Source organism: Urtica dioica, chromosome 3, assembly GCF_054948205.1.
Source record: "Urtica dioica subsp. dioica isolate 48M chromosome 3, U.dioica_male_clone48M_v1_H2, whole genome shotgun sequence".
NCBI lineage: Eukaryota > Viridiplantae > Streptophyta > Magnoliopsida > Rosales > Urticaceae > Urtica > Urtica dioica.
This window is the reverse complement of record NC_142758.1, coordinates 17,590,534-17,613,403: the sequence shown is the minus strand read 5'-3', so window position 1 is coordinate 17,613,403 and position 22,870 is coordinate 17,590,534. Positions and strand designations below refer to the sequence as shown.

The following is a 22,870-nucleotide window of genomic DNA, read 5'->3' as shown; positions in this document are numbered from 1 at the left end:
CTTGACATCCATTTGCCAGATCTCTTGGTCGAGAGCTGCAGCTATGGATTTAAGCATCGCGACTGGCGCGGAGGTTTCTTCATAGTCAATCCCTTCTTGTTGGGTATAACCCTTAGCCACAAGTTGTGCTTTGAACGTCTTGACGTTCCCATCCGGACCCCTTTTCTTCTTGTATATCCACTTACACCCTACAGGTTTAATCCCTTCAGGAAGGTCTACAAGTTTCCAGACTTTGTTGACATACATCGAGTGCATTTCAACTTTCATGGTGTCAAGCCAAAGGTTTGATTCAGAACAAGCCATCGCTTGGCTATAGGAAACAGGATCATCCATGTCGGAGACGGCTACGAGAGTGTCTCCATAGGACATGTACCTGTCAGGCTTTTGAGTAGCCCTCCCACTACGTCGAAGTAGTACTTGACGAGATTCTGAAGCCTTTGGTTTCCTTTGGATATCCCACAAACAGGCACAATTCTGACCTAATAGCCAACTTGCTAGTCTTTTGCCTTATCACATGTGCAGGGCAACCCCAAATTCGGATGTGGCCCAGATTTACTTTACGGCCAGTCCATCTTTCATAAGGAGTACCAGGAACCGTTTTTTACGGAACTTGGTTCAGAATGTACGCAGCTGTTTCGAGGGCATAACCCCAAAAGGAAAGAGGGAGTGATGAGTAACTCATCATTGATCTAACCATCTCCATTAGAGTTCGGTTCCTTCTCTCTAACACTCCGTTTTGTTGAGGTGTGCCAGGTGCTGTAAGCTGAGAAGCGATGCCTTCTTCTTTAAGAAAGTCATCAAACTCTCCAGACATATACTCACCACCTCGATCGGATCGAAGGGTTTTGATCTGTTTGCCAGTTTTCTTTTCCACTAAAGCCCTAAAGACCTTAAATACGTTAAAGGTCTCGGATTTGTGTTTGAGCAAATAGACAACACCGTATCTTGAGTAATCATCAGTGAAGGTAACGAAGTATTCGTATCCTCCACTTGCCTGTTGACTGAGCAGACCACATAAATCAGAACGTACTAGTTCCAGCAACTCAGTGGCTCTTCGACCCTTGGCTGAGAAAGGTCGCTTAGTCATTTTTCCTTAAATAGAAGATTCACAAATAGGTATAGAACCTATTGCAGAGGGTTGGAGTGGAATGTCCCTCACAAGTCTCTTAATCCTGTCTAGACTGATATGACCAAGTCTTAAGTGCCAGAGATATGTTGATTTTATTAGATCGGAGGATTCAGAAAGTTTGATCCTCTTTGGCTCCCTAACTAGATCATTATCTATTTCGGTGTCTAACAGAGAAGGTTGAGTGGGATAGATGTAGAAAAGAGCATACTTCATACATGCATCAGTGACAAAAGAATTATCAGGAAACGAAATACGAATTCCATTCTTAATGAACTTTGTTACCGGTCCATCTTGGCCCGGTAGAGCAGCGACGGCCGCGATAGCAACCACCCCGGGACTCCCCCGACCCATGGCCGTCCTCCGACCTCGTTAGACCGGCCTCCAGCTCCATGGCCGACCTCCGGCCTCATGAGCTTGGCCTCCAGCTCCATGGCCGACCTCCGTCCTCATGAGCTCGGCCTCCAGCTCCATGGCCGACCTCCGACCTCGTGAGACCGGCCTCCAGCTCCATGGCCGACCTCCGGCCTCATGAGCTCGGCCTTCAGCCCCATGGCCGACCTCCGGCCTCATGAGCTCGGTCTCCAGCTCCATGGCCGACCTCTGGTCTCATGAGCTCGGCCTCCAGCTCCATGGCCGACCTCCGACCTCGTGAGCCCGGCCTCCAGCTCCAATGGACGAGTGAAATCTTCAGCCGGCCAGGCTGTTCACTCGGCCAATGGTCGAGTGAAATCCTCAGCCGGCCAGGCTGTTCACGCGGCCAATGGCCGAGTGAACCCTCCAGCAGTTCACTCGGCCAATGGCCGAGTGAACCTTCCAGCAGTTCACTCGGCCATTGGCCGAGTGAACCTTCCAGCAGTTCACTCGACCACCATGTTCACTCGGCCATTGGCCGACCCAACCATTCAGGGGGTCAATGGCCGACTCAAGCATGCTCACTCGGCCAAGGGGTCTTCAAACCACCTCGTGGCCGCCTATAAATACAAGGGTCCCTCCCTTGACCCAAGTAATCCATTCTTGAGTCCCGAAACGCTGTCGAACTCGTACTTCACTCGTTTCGCTCATCTTTGACCTCTCACCCTCTAAAACCTCTATACTCCACCTCAATCCCACTGATGTTGAGCGTCGGAGCGGTAAACAGTGGCACCCCCTCTGTTTCCCCTTTGTGGTTCACGTGTTCTCTCTTCCTTTTCAGGTGCTTGGACGAACTCAAGGGACAATCACAGCTAAGGGAAGACTCGGGACACCGAGTCCGACATGCTCGAGCCCGAACGCGACCACTTGGTCCGGCCTTGGGTCGAACCGTTTGGGGCTCCTAAATCGTTGTCCGAAAAACAACGACAACATTTTGGCGCTAGAAGGAGGGCATCTCTCGACCTTGGCGACGCATTCCCTCTACCACTCTTCTTCATCCTTCAACGGCAAAACTCTCGAGAGATGAGTCAGTTGCCCGTCACCTCCGCGGCCGACCGAGCGACGAGCTCGAGGCACGACCTCCAAAGCTCCGCGCACCGTCTCGAAGGGCAACCTCATGATAATGAGAGCCAGCCCCGAGACCCGACGAATGACCCCGAGGTCGCAGTCCGAGAGGACACGGCTCGAAGGCTCCCCGAGCTCCTAGACCGCCCCGGCGTCACCGGCACGCTCATCGCCGACCTCCTCGGCTCCAACAACGTCGACGACATCAACCACGACGAGAAAGACCCCGACTACGTGGCAAAGTCAAGAACCAACGAGACCGACCTCCACCACGCTTTTCACGAAAGGGGACGCACGCGCACGCTTCCAAGGAAATACCCTCGGGCGACCGCGTCTAGACGTCAACTTTCTAATGAGCACACGCACGCGCCCTGGAGGGGACACCCTCGGGCGACCACGCCAAGGCGTCAAGTGTCGAGTAATACTCGAGGACGCTCGACCTCTCGGTCCCGAAAGGGATGCTCCAAGCTCACCATCCGCGTCCAAAACCCCCGGGGAGGTGACGACGTCAATGGCCATGGCGTCTGTCGAGGATGTCACTCGGATGATGTCCCCTCGCCTAAAGTGATACGGACGGCCACCGGAGACTTGAGAGATTGCCTCAATTCCCGAAGGGAATCTCATGGTAGCGACTTGAGAGAAAAACTCAACGTCCAACGCGGGATCGAGAGAGAAGTCGTCTTGGGACATCAACCACCCAACGTTGCTGACCGCGCATCCAACAAGAAACGCGCCGCCACACTCATGGCACCGGCCACTGGTCTCGGCTCGCGGAGGAAGAGGCGTAGAAATGGTCGAGTCCCTAATGACCATCCTTCTCCGGCCCCTTAGCAATCCTTCGTCCCACTCAACGTGACACCCGACCGGATCCTGAGCTTACACAGGGAGAAGCTAGGCTCGCCGGCCCCGTTAAAGACGGACCCCGTGACCAGGGACAGAAGCAAGCAATGCGAATATCACCGAGATCACGGACACGTGACGACCGAATGCTACCAACTTAGGAAGCGAATTGATTCTCTGATCCGAGGTGGGCATCTCAAAGAGTTCATCACATTTACTAGCAAGGTGACCCCGACCGAGCAACCGACTTGTCAAAAGGGAGAATCCTCTAGCACAAAGAAAATGAGGTGATGAGCACTGTCTAACACGCGCCTAGCACTCACGGCCACGACCGACACAACTTTCGTCATTGAATTTACGCTTGAACTTATTGTCATTTTATTTCAAACATGTAATTTTATTTTCCCTAAAAAGGCCAGTTACCAAGGCAAGCTGTAAAACCCTCCTTACTGCAATAAAAAGTTATTCTACACATGTCAACACACACTATTGTATACCTCCAACACGAGAGCTTCTTGGTCTTCGTCTCACAAACGCAAGAAACTCGGGGGGCTAACAGGGATCAATACCCAATCAACTCAACAACTCAAAAACAAAAAACAAAATAATGATAAAAGTATAACGAAGTCTCAAGGAGACGATGGTTAGGCCGGAGGTCCCAAAGAGAGACGATATACACATTTCTCCTCGAGTTGGGTTCACTCCTCGATTCTAGTGCCGAGTCCACGAGTCGACAAGCTACTCCTCGTGCCGACTCTACATTTCTCCTCGAGTTGAGTTCACTCCTCGAGTCGGGTACCGAGTCCACGAGTCGACAGGCTACCCCTCGTGCCGACTCTACATTTCTCCTCGAATTGAGTTCACTCCTCGAGTCGAGTACCGAGCCCACGAGTCGACAAGCTACTCCTCGTGCCGACTGATATGATCCTTACCAACAAATGTGATAAGACCCAATAACAATGATTGGAAAAAGACCCCAAGATCTGCAAAGGACTAGAATGTTGAGACTTGACCCAATATCTAGAGAGATAAGAACCAAGCCTACAATATATATGACGCCACACCAAGATACTCAAGATGATCACTTAAGAATCAAGATGATAAGTCAAGTTGCTGAACGCCACAAGAAAACTTGATAAGTTCAAAAAGTCTTTTCAAGAACAAGAAAGACACAAACTCACATATATTTCATTCAAAGGGGAATTGTTCCTGATTACATTCTCCTAAACACTTATTTATAGCCTTGGAGAGGCTTTACAATCAGCCAAAAACGTTTTGCTCCAACAGCTCTAAAAACAACATTTAAGACACTAGTAATAAAAGCTGAAATCTAAATGCAAATAACTCTCAGCCCTTATAACATTGAAACTGAAAGTTTTGACGTAAAAACACACAAAACAACACACTAAAGGGGTATAAACACCCCAAATTCGTCCAACTATTCTGAGTGGTTACAAAAGTAACTCCCAAAAGAGTGAACAGCCTTATTTATTGTTAGAAATGTGGATCCAATGCCTAAAAACGACCTAGGCATTCTGATTACTCTTGTAGAACCTTAATCATTGTAATTAGGCTCTCTTGCTTTAGATTTGCCTCAACTTTGGGCCCAAATGAGCTAACTTGTTGAATCAGCCCATTTAGAGCCTCTTTGAATTGTTTGGCCTTAAACCTTGTGAGAGGCCCACTAGGCAAACTTAATGGATCACTTGAACGTTTTCTTTTAGTCATCTCAGGTCCACTTGTATCCATTTGAACTCCTTGATCACTTGCATCCACTTTAGCTCCTCGATTCTCATCATTCTCCCCCTCTTGACAGCGATTTGTCCTCAAATCATCACCTACATCAAAATATGATAGATCAGAAACATTAAAGCTTGCACTAACACCATACTCACCAGGTAAGTCAAGCTTGTAGGCATTGTCATTGATGCGCTCCAAAACCTGGAATGGTCCGTCACCCCTTGGAAGTAATTTGGAACGCCTTTGTTCAGGCAATCGCTCCTTTCTCATGTGCAACCAAACCCAGTCCCCTGGCTCAAAAATCACTTTCTTGCGGCTCTTGTTGGCATTCTTTGCGTATTGCTCAGTCCGTCGCTCTATGTTTTGCCTTGTCTTCTCATGAATCTGTTTCACAAGATCTGCCTTCTTTTTCCCATCCAAGTTAACTTGCTCACCAATAGGTAAAGGAATCAAATCCAAAGGTGTTATTGGATTAAAACCATAAACAATTTCAAAAGGAGAGAACTTAGTTGCAGAGTGAACACTACGATTATATGCAAATTCAACATGTGGCAAACAATCTTCCCAAGCTTTCAGGTTCTTTTGAATGATAGAACGCAACAAAGTGGATAATGATCTATTTACCACTTCAGTTTGCCCATCGGTTTGTGGATGACAAGTAGTAGAAAACAATAGTTTTGTTCCCAGCTTTCCCCACAACGTTTTCCAAAAATAGCTCAAGAATCTCGCATCTCTATCAGAAACAATTGTGCGAGGCATGCCATGCAACCTAACAATCTCTTTGAAAAACAGGTCAGCAATGTTTGATGCGTTATCAGTTTTGTGACATGCAATAAAATGTGCCATTTTAGAAAATCGATCAACGACCACAAAAACAGAATCTCTCCCCCTCTTAGTCCTTGGTAATCCCAAAACGAAGTCCATTGAAATATCAACCCAAGGTGCACTAGGAATCGGAAGTGGTGTATACAAACCATGTGGTTGTTGTTTAGACTTGGCCTGTTTACAAGTTATGCATCGCTCACAAATCTTTTCAACATCTCGTTTCATATGGGGCCAATAAAAATGTTCATGCAACATACCCAATGTCTTAGCTACCCCAAAATGACCCATCAAACCACCAGAATGTGCTTCTCTAACAAGTAGTTCACGTAATGAAGAATGAGGAATGCATAATTTATTTTCACGAAATAGAAAACCATCATGAATAAAAAATTTGCCATTCGCCCCATTAGAACAACATTCAAAGGCTGCCCCAAAATCAGAATCAGAAGCATACAATTCCTTAATGTACTCAAATCCAAGCAACTTAGAATCTAGAGTAGAGAGTAGAACGTACCTGCGAGATAATGCATCTGCCACAACATTCTCCTTACCTTGCTTATATTTGATCACATACGGAAATGTTTCAATGAACTCCACCCATTTCGCATGTCGTCTATTCAATTTGTGTTGGCCCTTCAAATGCTTCAACGAATCATGATCCGTATGTATCACAAATTCTTTAGGCCAAAGATAGTGCTGCCAATTTTCCAAAGTCCTCACCAATGCATATAATTCCTTATCATAAGTAGGATAGTTCAGGGCTGCCCCACTCAACTTTTCACTAAAATACGCAATTGGTCTTCCTTCTTGCATCAAAACTCCACCAATTCCTAAACCTGAAGCATCACACTCAATTTCAAACGTTTTAGTGAAGTTAGGCAAAATAAGCAAAGGAGCATTAGTTAATTTTTTCTTGATCAGTCTGAATGCCTTTTCTTGCTCAGCTCCCCATTTAAATGGGATGTTCTTCTTGATGACTTCGGTTAGCGGCGCTGCAAGGCTACTAAAGTCTCGAACAAATCGTCGATAAAAACTAGCCAAACCATGAAAACTTCTTACCTGACTTACCGAAGTAGGCGTTGGCCAATCGTGAATTGCCTTCACCTTTTCCTCATCAACTTCAATCCCTTTAGCACTTACAACAAAACCAAGAAACACAAGCTTATCCGTGCAAAATGTACATTTCTTAAGATTTCCAAATAAGCTTTCTTTCCTCAAAACTTCTAAAACCAATTTTAGATGTGCAACATGATCCTCAAGGTTTTTACTATAAATCAGAATATCATCAAAGTAGACAACAACAAAATGTCCAAGGAAAGTACGTAAAACATGGTTCATAAGTCTCATGAATGTACTCGGGGCATTGGTTAACCCAAAAGGCATAACTAACCATTCATACAATCCATATTTTGTCTTAAATGCAGTTTTCCACTCATCTCCTTCTTTCATTCTAATCTGATGATATCCACTCTTAAGATCAATTTTAGAAAACACACACGATCCATGCAATTCATCCAGCATATCATCTAAACGAGGAATAGGATGTCGATACTTTACCGTGATGTTGTTGATGGCTCGACAATCAACACACATTCTCCATGTCCCATCCTTCTTCGGCACTAGAATCACCGGAACAGCACACAGACTCATGCTTTCTCTCACATGTCCCTTCTCCATTAGCTCACTGACTTGCCGCTCAAGTTCCTTAGTCTCCTCCGGATTACTTCTATAGGCTGGTCGATTTGGGATTGTGGAGCCAGGAACAAAGTCGATTTGATGTTCGATCCCTCGAATAGGAGGTAAACCAGGAGGTACCTCTTCCGGAAACACATCTACAAATTCCTGCAAAAGAGAGAAAACGTTGCTCGGCAAAGATCCGGCAAGATCATCAGTACATAAAAAGGCCTCCTTGTACATGAGTACTATAAGGGGCTGATGGGTGAATAATGCCCTCTTGATCTCACTTTTTTTTGCCATGAGACTAACTTTTTCACTCATGTTTCTCTCTTTCTTTTCAAATTCCTTTTTTTCATCTTTTTCTCTTTCCTTTTCTTTTTCTCTTTCTTTTTCTTTTTCTTTTTCTTTTTCTTTTTCTTTTTCTTTTTCTCTTTTTGTTTGTAATTTCAATTGATCAGCAAGAACTTGATTGGGACTTAATGGTACAAGTGTAACAGGTTGCTCTTTAAGAGTAAAAGAGTATCGATTGGTGAAACCATCATGTGAGACCCTCCTATCATATTGCCATGGCCTTCCCAAAAGCATGTGACAAGCTTCCATCGGTACCACATCACAAAGCACCTGATCTTCATACTTGCCAATCGAAAATGCCACAAGAACTTGTTTTGTCACCTTGATGTTTCCACTATCATTAAGCCATTGAAGACGGTAGGGTCGTGGATGCTTCAAGGTAGGCAGCGCCAATTTCTCGACAAGTTCATTGCTCGCGACATTCGTGCAACTTCCTCCATCAATAATCACACTACACACTTTCCGGTTCACGAAGCATCGAGTATGAAACAAATTCTCGCGCTGATTATTTTCTTCTTTCTTCACTTGTGCACTAAGAGCTCTCCTCGCCACTAATAGTTCTCCATCGACTGGGTATTCACCATCGCTGCAATCCTCAAGTGGTGGCATGTCCTCATCTACTTCATCTTCCTCATCCTCCGACTCAAGCTGACCTTGTGCGTTTATCACCATAACCCTCTTGTTTGGGCACTCGCTGGCTATATGTCCTGAACCTCTACATTTGAAACACTTTATATCACGTGTTTTAGTAGAATTAGCCTCTTTGTTACCTTGTGTAGCCCCTGGTTGTTGTACGACGTTTTTCAAAGTGTCAAATTTAGGCTTGTTTGCTTGAAATTCATCTCGTCTAGAGGCTGCCCTCCACGAATTTGTTGACGACATACTTGGTCCTCTCCTAGCCATGTTCCTTCGCTTTAGTTGCTGCTCCGCTTTGATGGCTTGGTGCACCATATCGGTCAACTCCACGTGATGTTGCATCTCCACGACATCCGCTATCTCACGATTTAGTCCATGCAAGAATCTGGCCATCGTTGCTTCTCTGTCCTCCACCACGTTTGCCCTTATCATTGCCACCTCCATCTCCTTGAAATACTCATCTACACTCTTTATTCCTTGAGTTAGACGCTGCAATTTGTTGTACAACTCCCGATGGTAATAACTTGGAATGAATCGCCGCCTCATGATGGCTTTCATCTCCTCCCATGTCTCCACCGTGCGCTCTCTATTTCTCCTCCTTTCTTTCAACAATTGATCCCACCATATTATGGCATAATCAGTGAACTCAATCGCTGCGAGCTTCACCTTCTTCATCTCCGAGTAGTTATGACACTCGAACACCATCTCTATCTTTTGCTCCCACTCCAAATAGACTTCAGGTTCATTTCTCCCCTGAAAAGAAGGTATGGTCACCTTTATACTCCCCAAATCATCATCCCTTCCAGGCCTTCCCCTCCTAGCTTCTCTATTCCCATTACCACGCCCAAACCTGCCCCGGTTATGTTGACGCTCTTCTCCACCATCTTCAGCAACCTCGTCTTCAACACCTTCCGATACATCACCCTCTTCTTCAGCTCTTTGTGCTCGTCTATTGGGAACATTTGGTGCATGATTTGCTGCCATCCCTTCTATTCCATCAATCCTCGCATTTAGTTGCTCAAACTTCTCCGTCATCAACGCCACGAATGCCTCCATTTGAAGATTTCGATTAAGTGGTGGTTGTACGTATCTCCCACGATCAGATTCGTTTCCTGACATTTAAAATATATATATTTTTTTTATTAAAAAAAAACGTATCTGTTAGAGGACCTCACAAACACTCGCTCACGTGTTTCTCTCAATAATGTATCCGCTCAACACTCGTGTTTAGAAATAAAATGGCTTTTACCCTCAAATAATCTCACACTCTTGCCTTTTTCCACTCTAGTGTTTTCTTTTGTTCTTAATCAGACTAAGTAAACAACAAGTGTTTCGAGTAGCAATTCAATGTGTGAAACAACTCAACAAATCACGAGACTCAAAAGCAAAGGATAAGATATGAGATAAACAACCCACACTATGTAAACTAAAATGCTCAATTACCAATTCTAGAATCAGACCATAAAACAAAACAAACAAAAATACTACAACGATAGACTGAATTCTTTCTTCATTTGGCTTTTTCTTTTTTTTGCTTTTTTTTTTTTGCTTTTTTTTCGCTTTTTTTTTTGCTTTTTTTTTTCTTCCTTTTTTTTGCCTTTTTTTTTTAAATTATAATGATAAGAAAACAAATAAAACTGAAAGTTGTGCGAAAAAAAAAAAAATGGGGAAAACCTACTTTTTTTGTGCTTTTTTTGTGTTTTGTTTTTTTGTGTTTTTTTTTTTGTTTTTTTTTGTTTTTTTTTACTTGAAATGACACAAACGAAAATTAAAATAAATGATAGACAAACTTTTCCTTAGAACCCAAGCTCTGATACCAAATGATATGATCCTTACCAACAAATGTGATAAGACCCAATAACAATGATTGGAAAAAGACCCCAAGATCTGCAAAGGACTAGAATGTTGAGACTTGACCCAATATCTAGAGAGATAAGAACCAAGCCTACAATATATATGACGCCACACCAAGATACTCAAGATGATCACTTAAGAATCAAGATGATAAGTCAAGTTGCTGAACGCCACAAGAAAACTTGATAAGTTCAAAAAGTCTTTTCAAGAACAAGAAAGACACAAACTCACATATATTTCATTCAAAGGGGAATTGTTCCTGATTACATTCTCCTAAACACTTATTTATAGCCTTGGAGAGGCTTTACAATCAGCCAAAAACGTTTTGCTCCAACAGCTCTAAAAACAACATTTAAGACACTAGTAATAAAAGCTGAAATCTAAATGCAAATAACTCTCAGCCCTTATAACATTGAAACTGAAAGTTTTGACGTAAAAACACACAAAACAACACACTAAAGGGGTATAAACACCCCAAATTCGTCCAACTATTCTGAGTGATTACAAAAGTAACTCCCAAAAGAGTGAACAGCCTTATTTATTGTTAGAAATGTGGATCCAATTCCTAAAAACGACCTACGCATTCTGATTACTCTTGTAGAACCTTAATCATTGTAATTAGGCTCTCTTGCTTTAGATTTGCCTCAACTTTGGGCCCAAATGAGCTAACTTGTTGAATCAGCCCATTTAGAGCCTCTTTGAATTGTTTGGCCTTAAACCTTGTGAGAGGCCCACTAGGCAAACTTAATGGATCACTTGAAAGTTTTCTTTTAGTCATCTCAGGTCCACTTGTATCCATTTGAACTCCTTGATCACTTGCATCCACTTTAGCTCCTTGATTCTCATCACCGACTCTACATTTCTTGTAACACCTACTGTAGTCATATTGTTAAATCTGAATGAGTGTATATATATATATATGCATGAATTATATATATATTATTTCAAAATAACTTTACAGTATATAAAGACTTTCCTTCGCTCCTTAGTCAATTTTATCAACTAACTACATTTTTACATAAAATATTTTTTACTGCGTATAATTTTATTAGGGTGATATGTAAATACGTGTAACATTATTTGATAGTTTTCAAACCCACTTCCCAAGTTTTCTACTGACGTATTCTGTAGAAGGAAAGAAAATCAACTTCTATTACGGTGGTACACAATTTTTGACAAATCAAACTTGTGTACATATTTTACACACTAACACTAGTTCCCTCCTATAAATACAAGTTCTTTCCATTCATTTGTCTCCACAAAATATATACACACACAAAGTATTATGCCGATTTATTTCTTTCTTCTCTCATGAGTTTTCTCTAGGTGGTGCTCCTTGTTTTGGTAAACCCACTCTCTCCCTTCTTTTTTGTTTGTTTTATTATGTACGTACAACATTTTTTGTATATTAAACTAGTGCCATATATTAGACCTTGTTTTTTTTCCTATTATTAATTTATGTTATTGTTGGAACCGATCTAGGGTTTAAGAAAATAATTAACGCTTCGGTAAGCGGCGGAATTTTAAAAATTTTCTTTTACAAGTAAAAACAGTTTTTTTACTAACCTAGATAAAGTGCAAGTACATGTACTTAAAAACTAATATGAGCTAAGAAGTTTACTAACCTTTCTTGAAGCTTGATCTTTGAGAAGCTCTTAGAAAGTTGCAACGCTCGTCTCCCCTCGCAGCACGTCTCTCTTTCTTTCCTCGGCACCTCGAGCAACCACGAAAGTTTCTATCACTAAATCACTCAAAATAAAGGAATTAGCGAGTGGGCACTTTTAAACACTACGACTTAAGAACGAGTCTTGAAGTCGCAGAGCTAAACACTAGGTCGAGTGAGGACCTAGGTGCCAAAACAAGAAAAATCGAAAATAAACTAGAGAGAGAGAGAAGAGGAGCGGCAACCACAAGTTCTAGAGAGAGAAGCTCTCAATCTCTAACTTATGTGGAATGAGAAAAATGAGAAGAATGAGGCTCCTATTTATAGGAGAGGCTTTACCTTCAATAAGGTAGTTTCCTCTTCTATATTGAATATCACATATTCATGAAGAAATCCCTTGTTTCCCTTTTCAATTTGGGCGTGTAAGGCATCACCTATGCCACATGGATTTGTTTCCTCATTTATTCTCTCCCTCTTTGACTTGTCTCGGCCGCCCATATACTTTCCCACATTGGGAAATTTGTTTCCTCTTTTTCTTTTGGCAAGTATCATGATACATTTATGCACAAAATATTCTCTCTTTCTTTGGGTATTATGGGCGCCTATCTCATTCAAGAAAGGCCTTCTAGAAGCTTTTCCACTTGTTCATGACAACATGAAAAAGGCCCATTAAGAATTTTAAATAAAATTCTTATGGAATGAAATTAATCCACAAGGCCCAATTAATCTTATTATGGCCGAGTGTTACTTGTCATCAAATGACCATGTCAAAAAATTTATTGACATTCATTTCATCCTATGTCTCAAAAGACAAAAATACCCTTTTGACAATTTTCGTTTTTGTTTTGACTTAGCTTCCAGTTTAACTATTCCTATCGATGTGATTCGTGACAGTGACCTCATGGACCCAAATGAACAAAGCTTTAGCTAAACACTTGGACTCAAAAGTTCACAAACCTTTTCCAAGTTTAGCTTAATGCCAACTGACTCCACTAAAGAGCTGACACTGAAAATCTCTCGGTTCAAATGAATTTATTTTCTACTCAAGAATTCGACCTAATTATGATGAGCGGATCCACTGAATATTATCTATGTTTACCCTTCATGAATGTCATCAGCTAGTCGGGATTTACTAAATTACCATTTTACCCTTCTAGCTGTTATTTCCTCAACTCCTTTGTCGCTTGTGAATAAGTTAGAAACAATGTATTGACGAGGAGCTAACAAGTCACATTGTTTCATCCAAAAGAGTCAGGACTCAATTTGGACACTGGCCAGTTCATTTATTCACACTCCAAGGAACAAAGCATGAGGTGACATACATTGCATTTCAGCAATCTTGTACATGAATTCCATATCTATGAATAATAAACTTAAAGACTATCAAAAGTCTCTTCGTAACCATAATTTAGAGATATAGGTTTCATTATCATGTCATCATTCACGTGCATGAGGTTTACTTACTGAGCTTTATAGCTCACCCCTTTTTCTCAAACTCTTTTTCAGGAAACGAGTAGTTGGTTACAGAACGAAGACGATGAGACGACTTGCGATGTGGCTAGTGGCAAATATATAATTAGTTATCTATTTTAGTACTAATTATGACCTTCTAATCTAAGTCTATGTTTTAAATTTCCGCACTCACTCTACTATGTTTGAGGATGTATAATTATTGTCCTTTTATTTTCTAGACTTCTAATAGTTGAATATTAGCATTTTGAAATAAAAAGAAAGTATTATGTTTTTATTAAAAAAAATTATGATTTTGAATTTAAAACGGTATTTTCAGTTTGATTAAAATATTAAATAAAAGTACGTGCTACAGTTTTTGGTATCAGAGCTCAAGGTTTTTAGATTCGGTTTTGTAGACTTATTTGCCCACTACGTCACATCGCGGAGAAGTCAAATCGGAATCGTTCGGTAAGATAGAATATAAATAATGATAATTTTAGTTACTATGGCTATGATAGTTCAAGTTATATTTTATCGATAACTGAAACTATTATTTTTATTGCATTCTATAAAGAATGGTTGTGACTCGGGGCAACGGAACTGGAGAGAATCATTGGGGAAGTCAGAATGGCCGTCAAGGTGAACCCTTGACAATGGAGGCCTTCCTGCAAGAAATGACTGCTCTAGGCCAAGCTCAAGCTCGTGAAGCTCCTCGCCGTGATGCACAACCACACAACACCATCGTTGAATTCAAGAAGTTGTCTCCTCCTGTTTTTGGTGGAACCACTGACCCATTAGAAGCTGATAAATGGTTGACTGAGATCGAGAAGACCTTTACGGTGTTGCCTTGCACTGAAGAGGAAAAAGTGTCGCGTGCTGCGTACATGCTTCAAGGAAGTGCTCATGATTGGTGGCTTATGGTGCAACGTCAACATGAAGATGATGGTCTCCTCACTTGGAATGGATTTCGGGATGCATTTTACGACAAGTATTTCCCCGAAAGTGTCCGTAGGCAGAAGGAGGACGAGTTTATAAAGATGCAACAGCGTAGCAAGACGGTAGCCGAATATGAAGCTGACTTTACTCGGCTGTCAAAGTTTGCTCCTTCTTTGGTGGCCACAGATCTCAGTAGAGCTAGTCGGCTTGAAAGTGGATTAAGGCCTCGTATCAAGGAGGCTATTATTCCTTTTGAGCTAACTGAGTATTGCAAAGTGGTGAGCAAAGCACTTTTAATTGAGAGAACCCAGATGACAACTCATGAAGAGATCAAGACTCAGCATGGCAGTTCCAGTGGAGGTGGATCAAAAGGGAAGTCATGGGGGAATCAAGGAAATAATCAAAAGAGGAAGTTTGAGGGCAACAACAACCGAGGTGGAAACCCACAAGATAAGCAACAACGATCAACTTGTCCAAAGTGTGGCAAAGAGCATCGTGGGGAATGCCTCTATGGAACCAACACATGCTTTAGGTGTGGGAAGCCAGGGCATATTGCTCCACATTGCAAAACAAACATTGGGACATTCAACAAGAGCGCTAATGGCCAAAATAAAATGCATGCAAGAGTGTTCACCTTGACAGAGAAAGAAGCAGAGGAATCACCATCTGTTGTTACAGGTATACTCCAAGCGCCTTTTCACTAGTTTATGGCATGCTTTAATTCTTTTATTGATTTGTTAGGTGTTATGGATGTTTACGGTCTAGCTTGTAGAGTTCTCATAGATTCAGGAGCAAGCCATTCCTTTATTAGTGTGATGTTTGCTGATAAGATCGGCAAAACGCCTTCGTCCACTACCTCATTATTTAGCGTGTCCACTCCATCTGGAGAAGTGATGGAGTCAAGGAATAGTCTGGATAAATGCCCTATAAAGATTGGAGATCACGTTTTAGCTGCCAATATTGTCATCCTCAATATTCATGATTTTGATGTAATTCTTGGGATGGATTGGCTACACAAATATCATGCCACCATTGATTGTCACAAGAAGGTGGTAACTTTTAAACCCCCAAATGAGCCAGAGTTTAACTTCTCTGGAGTTAAGCCCAAGTTACGTATTCCTATCATCTCCGTAATGAAGGCTAGAAAGATGTTGCTCAAGGGATGTGTTTGTTACTTGGCATCAATCTTAGCTGATACGAACGAGGGATCGTCAGTAAAGGATGTACGAGTAGTGTGCGAGTATCCTGATATCTTTCCTGATGAATTGCCAGGGTTGCCTCCAGATCGAGAGATTAAATTCTCGATTGACCTTTTCCCTGGTACGGCTCCAATTTCTAAGGCCCCATATCGGATGGCACCTGCTGAGTTAAAGGAGTTGAAAGAGCAGTTGCAGGAGCTACTCGACAAGGGTTTTATCCGACCTAGTTTTTCGCCTTGGGGAGCTCCAGTTTTGTTTGTTAAGAAGAAAGATGGGTCTATGAGGTTGTGCATTGATTATCGTGAATTGAATAAGGTCACGATAAAGAACAAGTACCCACTACCTCGTATCTAAGACTTGTTTGATAAATTATAGGGGGCTAGCCATTTCTCAACGATTGATCTACGGTCAGGATACCATCAATTGAAGATAAACGAGGATGATGTGTCAAAGAGTGCATTTCGAACAAGGTATGGGCATTATGAATTCTTGGTAATGCCTTTTGGTTTGACTAATGCACCTGCCGCATTTATGGACTTGATGAATCGAGTATTCAAGGAATACTTGGATCAATTTGTCATCATTTTCATCGATGACATACTAGTATATTCGCGGTCTGGGGCGGAGCATGAAAGACATCTACGAATAGTGTTAGACACGCTGCGAGACAAGCAATTGTACGCTAAGTTCTCAAAATGTGAGTTCTGGCTAGATCACGTTCCTTTTCTTGGGCATGTTGTCTCTAAAGATGGTATAGCCGTGGATCCAAGCAAAGTGGAGGCCATCAAAAATTGGCCTACACCAAATAACGCAAAGGAGGTGCGAAGCTTTCTTGGTTTGGCCGGCTATTATCGGCGCTTTGTAGATGGATTTTCTCGAATCGCATCATCAATGACCCAATTGACAAGGCAAAATGTCAAGTTTTTGTGGACCCCAAAGTGTGAAGAGAGCTGTCAAGAGTTGAAGAAGCGATTGACGTCAGCACCTGTCCTAGCAATTCCAGCAGGAACTGAGGGGTTTGTGATATATAGTGATGCTTCTAAAAATGGACTCGGGTGCGTGTTAATGCAACATGGGAAAGTAATAGCTTATGCTTCTCGACAGTTAAAGGATTACGACAAGAATTATCCTACCCATGATCTCCAGTTGGCTGCGATTGTTTTTGCTTTGAAGATTTGGAGGCATTACTTGTATGGAGTTAAATGTGAGATTTTTACGGACCACAAAAGTCTCAAGTATATCTTCACACAGAAGGATCTGAATATGCGGCAACGTAGATGGCTTGAATTGGTAAAGGACTATGATTGCAATATTAGCTACCACCCAGGGAAGGCAAATGTAGTTGCAGATGCTTTGAGTAGAAAAAATCATGGAAGACTCTCAATATTGCAATTCATACCATATCATTTGAGGCGTGAGATCTATGATTTTGAATTGGAAATGGTACCTCGAGAAGATCCAAGCTATCTTGCCATGTTATCAGTGCAACTCACTCTACTCGAAAGGATTAAGTCTGCCCAGTTAAGAGACCCATTAGTTGCTCAGTACAAAGCTCGTGTAGAAGCTGGAAAATTACACGAGTTCTGCATAACGGGTGATGGAGTCCTGAGATATGGAAATCGCTTGTTTGTTCCCAACATCGAAGAGCTGAAGAAAGAGATTCTAAATGAAGCTCATTTTACTCCGTATTTGGTACACCCCGATGGTACTAAGATGTTCCGGGATTTGAGTCAACACTATTGGTGGGTTGGTATGCGGAAAGACATTGCTGAGTTCATTGAGCATTGTTTGACTTGCCAACAAGTGAAAGCTGAACATCAACGCCCTTCTGGTCTCTTGCAGCCACTTATGATACCAGAATGGAAATGGGAGCACGTGGGGATGGATTTTGTAGTCGGGCTACCAAAGACCCAAAAAGGTTACAATTCGATTTGGGTGATTGTTGATCGTCTCACCAAGTCAGCTCACTTTCTCCCAGTCAAGAAGACATACAATATGGATCAATATGCTGAGTTGTACGTAGCAGAAATTGTGAGACTGCATGGAGTGCCTTTGTCAATAGTATCAGATCGACATCCAAAGTTCACTTCTACCTTCTGGAGAAGCTTGCACAAAGCTATGGAGACACAACTGAGGTTTAGTACTGCTTTTCATCCCCAGACTGATGGTCAATCAGAGAGAACGATTCAGACCTTAGAGGACATGTTGAGAGCTTGTGTGATCGACTTTCCAGGTTCATGGGATAAGTTTTTACCTCTGGTCGAGCTTTCTTACAATAACAGTTATCAAGCAACGATCGGCATGGCACCTTATGAAGCTCTTTATGGGAGGAAATGTAGGTCACCAATTCACTGGGATGAAGTTGGAGAGAGAAAGTTATTGGGTCCCGACATGATCCAACAAACAGCGGAGATTGTTGATAAGATTCGACGTCGAATGCGTACAGCTCAAAGCAGACAAAAGAGTTATGCTGATAAGAGAAGAAAGCCGTTAGAGTTTGAAGTTGGTAACATGGTATTCTTGAAGATCTCTCCGATGAAAGGAGTGATGAGATTTGGTGTTAAAGGGAAGATTAGTCCTCGTTTCATTGGGCCTTTCGAGATTTTGAAACGCATTGGAACTTTAGCTTATGAGTTGGCTTTACCGCCATCGTTGACTGGTGTTCACAATGTTTTCCACGTTTCAATGTTGAAGAAATACGTGTCTGATCCGTCTCACGTATTGAATTACAAACCACTAGCTCTTCGAAGTGATTTGTCCTACGAGGAGGTTCCAGTACGTATTCTAGATCGTGAACTGAGAGAACTAAGGTCAAAGGCTATCTCTCTAGTCAAAGTCCTTTGGAGAAATCATCCCGTGGAAGAAGCGACATGGGAGCGAGAAGAAGAGATGCGTGCAAAATACCCTCATCTTTTTGGTACGTTTAATTTCGAGGACGAAATTTATTTTAGAGGGTAGAAAATTGTAACACCTACTGTAGTCATATTGTTAAATCTGAATGTGTGTATATATATATATATGCATGAATTATATATATATTATTTCAAAATAACTTTACAGTATATAAAGACTTTCCTTCGCTCCTTAGTCAATATTATCAACTAACTACATTTTTACATAAAATATTTTTTACTGCGTATAATTTTATTAGGGTGATATGTAAATACGTGTAACATTATTTGATAGTTTTCAAACCCACTTCCCAAGTTTTCTACTGACGTATTCTGTAGAAGGAAAGAAAATCAACTTCTATTACGGTGGTACACAATTTTTGACAAATCAAACTTGTGTACATATTTTACACACTAACACTAGTTCCCTCCTATAAATACAAGTTCTTTCCATTCATTTTTCTCCACAAAATATATACACACACAAAGTATTATGCCGATTTATTTCTTTCTTCTCTCATGAGTTTTCTCTAAGTGGTGCTCCTTGTTTTGGTAAACCCACTCTCTCCCTTCTTTTTTGTTTGTTTTATTATGTACGTACAACATTTTTTTTATATTAAACTAGTGCAATATATTAGACCTTGTTTTTGTCCTATTATTAATTCATGTTATAATTATTAATTGTTCATAACGTTATTATTTTTTTTCTTCTTTGACAAATACCAATAATAATAATTAATAAGGAACTTCAATCCAAAGCTGATACAATTGTACGTTACTATATTGATTTTAACACTCCAAAGTATTTTTCACTACCATTTTATAAAACACACACATAAATATATATATATATATATATACATATATATATATACATATATATATATATATATAAGAGATCAACAACCTATATTATTCATATATATATATATATAGTTTTAAGAAAATATAAATGTCTATATATATATATATATATATTTCATAGATTAAACATATATCAAGTATATATGTATCACCTTAATATTTATGTTACATGAATAATAAACTTAAGACTATCAAAAGTCTCTTCGTAACCATAATTATACGTTTCATATTATTAATCTTTACTTTAACAAATACAGTAAAATTATCGGAGGCAACTTCGTCGTGAATGGTCGAGTTTCAATTCTCTTAGTCTTAGACATCTTTTTGAGTTTTTCAGGTAAGTAAACCTTACTTACTTGCATTAGTTAATGGGTTTAATTTACGTATGATTATATGTTTGTGTGAATTATCTATTATATGGTTGATTGATTGATATATGTCATGATAGAATATTACATATGAAATTTAGATCTCATGCATAACATATCATGATAGACTGTTCAAGACTCACGAATCCAATGTTTTTAAAGAATAAAGGAATAAAGCACTCATAATGATATGAAAATGCTTTTCATAACGTAAAGGGTGTGTGTTTATGTCTGGAGGGCGCAATGGCAAGGGGCGCGGAGGACCGGCGTATCCAGGGACTGAAAATGTTTTTAATGAAATGAATGACTATGCTAGGGAAGGTCCCTTATTTTCCTATTCATGATGGGGACAATGAGCCCGTTTCGGCGGGAGTATTGAGTGGTGTACGATTCCATGGTTTAATTCGTACTCTTCTCCCTCTAGCATAGAATAATGGATCCAATAAAGGTTTAACAGGTTCTTTAACCACGGTCTATTGGTACCAAAAGCGTAGGCACACACTGAGCGCTCAAATCAAAGAGAAAGATTTAAATAAACGAGATGCAAAATAATTTAGAGATATAGGTTTCATTATCATGTCATCATTCACGTGCATGAGGTTTACTTACTGAGCTTTATAGCTCACCCCTTTTTCTCAAACTCTTTTTCAGGAAACGAGTAGTTGGTTACAGAACGAAGACGATGAGACGACTTGCGATGTGGCTAGTGGCAAATATATAATTAGTTATCTATTTTAGTACTAATTATGACCTTCTAATCTAAGTCTATGTTTTAAATTTCCGCACTCACTCTACTATGTTTGAGGATGTATAATTATTGTCCTTTTATTTTCTAGACTTCTAATAGTTGAATATTAGCATTTTGAAATAAAAAGAAAGTATTATGTTTTTATAAAAAAAAAATTTATGATTTTGAATTTAAAACGGTATTTTCAGTTTTATTAAAATATTAAATAAAAGTACGCGCTACATTTCTCCTCGAGTTGAGTTCACTCCTCGAGTCGGGTACCGAGTCCACGAGTCGACAGGCTACCCCTCGTGCCGACTCCACATTTCTCCTCGAGTTGAGTTCACTCCTCGAGTCGAGTACCGAGCCCACGAGTCGACAAGTCACTCCTCATCCCGACCCTACAGGACTCCTCGGGTTAAGTTCACTCCTCGAGTTGAGTTCCGAGTCCACGAGTCGACTGACTACTCCTCGTGCCGGCTCTACACGACTCCTCGAGTTGAGATCACTCCTCGAGGATAGGTCCGGGTTCACGAGTCGACTGATAAGCCTTCGTGCCAGCTCTACGTCTTACTGACCCTCGAGTCGACCTTACGTGTAACTCCTCGAGTTGAGTCTATTCCTCAAGTTGAGCCCCAAAACCCACGGATCAACTTGAAGGTCCTCGTGTCAAAAATCTCCAACTTCAGAGTCACCAGTCGACGATAGACTCACAAGATTCGATGATAAATCTAAATGCTCTCGCACACGCAACAAAAATCGCCCCTAAACGGTAAACCAAAATTCACTCCACGACGCTCTCGTGAGAGGAAGAATGTGCCAATTGAGTCCCCAAGCGTGACGCGCGTGCCATGGCGTCGCGTTCACAAGGGCACAAGACTCGACCCAAGAGACTCAACCCGAAAACGCGACCAATGCACTAAGGTGCCACACTCGCCGGGGGATCAAGTCTACACCTAACCCCGCCAATCACACGACCCGCGCACCCAAGGGTGCCTTGCTCGTGAGGTGGAACGGCCACACAAATGCGGCACCGCGCTCGCCGCCCAGCTCGTGAGCCGAAAGGCAGGGAGTTACAAATGGGTTTCAAAGGCTTGCGTCCGCCGGACGTATCTGGTCTAGCCAGCGTCCACAGGAAACCTGGCCACGCAAATGTGGCACCGCGCTCGCCGCCCAGCTCGTGAGCCGAAAGGCAGCGAGTTACAAATGGGTTTCAAAGGCTTGCGTCCGTCGGACGTATCTGGTCTAGCCAGCGTCCACGGGAAACCTGGCCACCCAAATGTGGCACCGCCCTCGCCGACCAGCTCGTGAGCCGAAAGGCAGCGAGTTACAAATGGGTTTCAAAGGCTTGCGTCCGCCGGACGTATCTGGTCTAGCCAGCAACCACGGGAAACCTGGCCACGCAAATGTGGCACCACGCTCGCCGCCCAGCTCGTGAGCCGAAAGGCAGCGAGTTACAAATGGATTTCAAAGGCGTGCGTCCGCCGGACGTACTTGGTCTAGTCAGCATCCACGGGAAACCTGGCCACCCAAATGTGGCACCGCGCTCGCCGCCTAGCTCGTGAGCCGAAAGTTAGCGAATTACAAATGGGTTTCAAATGCTTGCGTCCGCCGGACGTATCTGGTCTAGCCAGCGTCCACGGGAAACCTGGCCACGCAAATGTGGCACCGCGCTCGCCGCCCAGCTCGTGAGCCGAAAGGCAGCGAGTTACAAATGGGTTTCAAAGGCGTGCGTCCGCCGGACCTACTTGGTCTAGCCAGCGTCAACGGGAAAACTGGGCACGCAAATGTGGCACCGCGCTCGCCGCCCAGCTCGTGAGCCGAAAGGCAGCGAGTTACAAATGGGTTTCAAAGGCTTGCGTCCGCCAGACGTATCTGGTCTAGCCAGCGTCCACGGGAAACCTGGCCACGCAAATGTGGCACCGCGCTCGCCGCCCAGCTCGTGAGCCGAAAGGCAGCGAGTTACAAATGGGTTTCAAACGCGTGCGTCCGCCGGACGTACTTGGTCTAGCCAGCGTCCACGGGAAACATGGCCACGCAAATGTGGTACCGCGCTCGCCGCCCAGCTCATGAGCCGAAAGGCAGCGAGTTACAAATGGGTTTCAAAGGCTTGCGTCCGCCGGACGTATCTGGTCTAGCCAGCGTCCACGGGAAACCTGGCCACGCAAATGTGGCACCGCGCTCGCCGCCCAGCTCATGAGCCGAAAGGCAGCGAGTTACAAATGGGTTTCAAAGGCTTGCG

The 22,870-nt window shown here is 42.4% G+C and overlaps 1 protein-coding gene and 1 pseudogene across 2 annotated transcripts; one reads left to right on the top strand and one right to left on the bottom strand.

Annotated features, from left to right (window-relative positions):
* Window positions 1-4,976: 4,976 nt before the first annotated feature.
* Window positions 4,977-9,730, bottom strand: LOC149402453 (uncharacterized; annotated as a pseudogene).
* A 1,931-nt stretch (window positions 9,731-11,661) lies between these two features.
* LOC149402452 (uncharacterized) lies at window positions 11,662-20,862 on the top strand. 2 transcript variants are annotated; one of them, XM_089608150.1, is made up of 3 exons: window positions 11,662-11,872; window positions 13,698-15,257; window positions 20,553-20,862. In XM_089608150.1, the coding sequence occupies exons 2-3, from the start codon at window positions 14,219-14,221 to the stop codon at window positions 20,561-20,563; spliced, it is 1,050 nt and encodes a 349-aa protein (XP_089464276.1). In that variant the 5' UTR covers window positions 11,662-11,872; window positions 13,698-14,218; the 3' UTR covers window positions 20,564-20,862. The 2 variants fall into 2 exon arrangements, 1 of the variants encoding a protein (XP_089464276.1); XR_016295971.1 differs by lacking the exons at window positions 11,662-11,872; window positions 13,698-15,257 and adding exons at window positions 19,138-19,221; window positions 19,791-19,870 and having other exon boundaries at window positions 20,553-20,850.
* The last annotated feature ends 2,008 nt before the right edge of the window (window positions 20,863-22,870 follow it).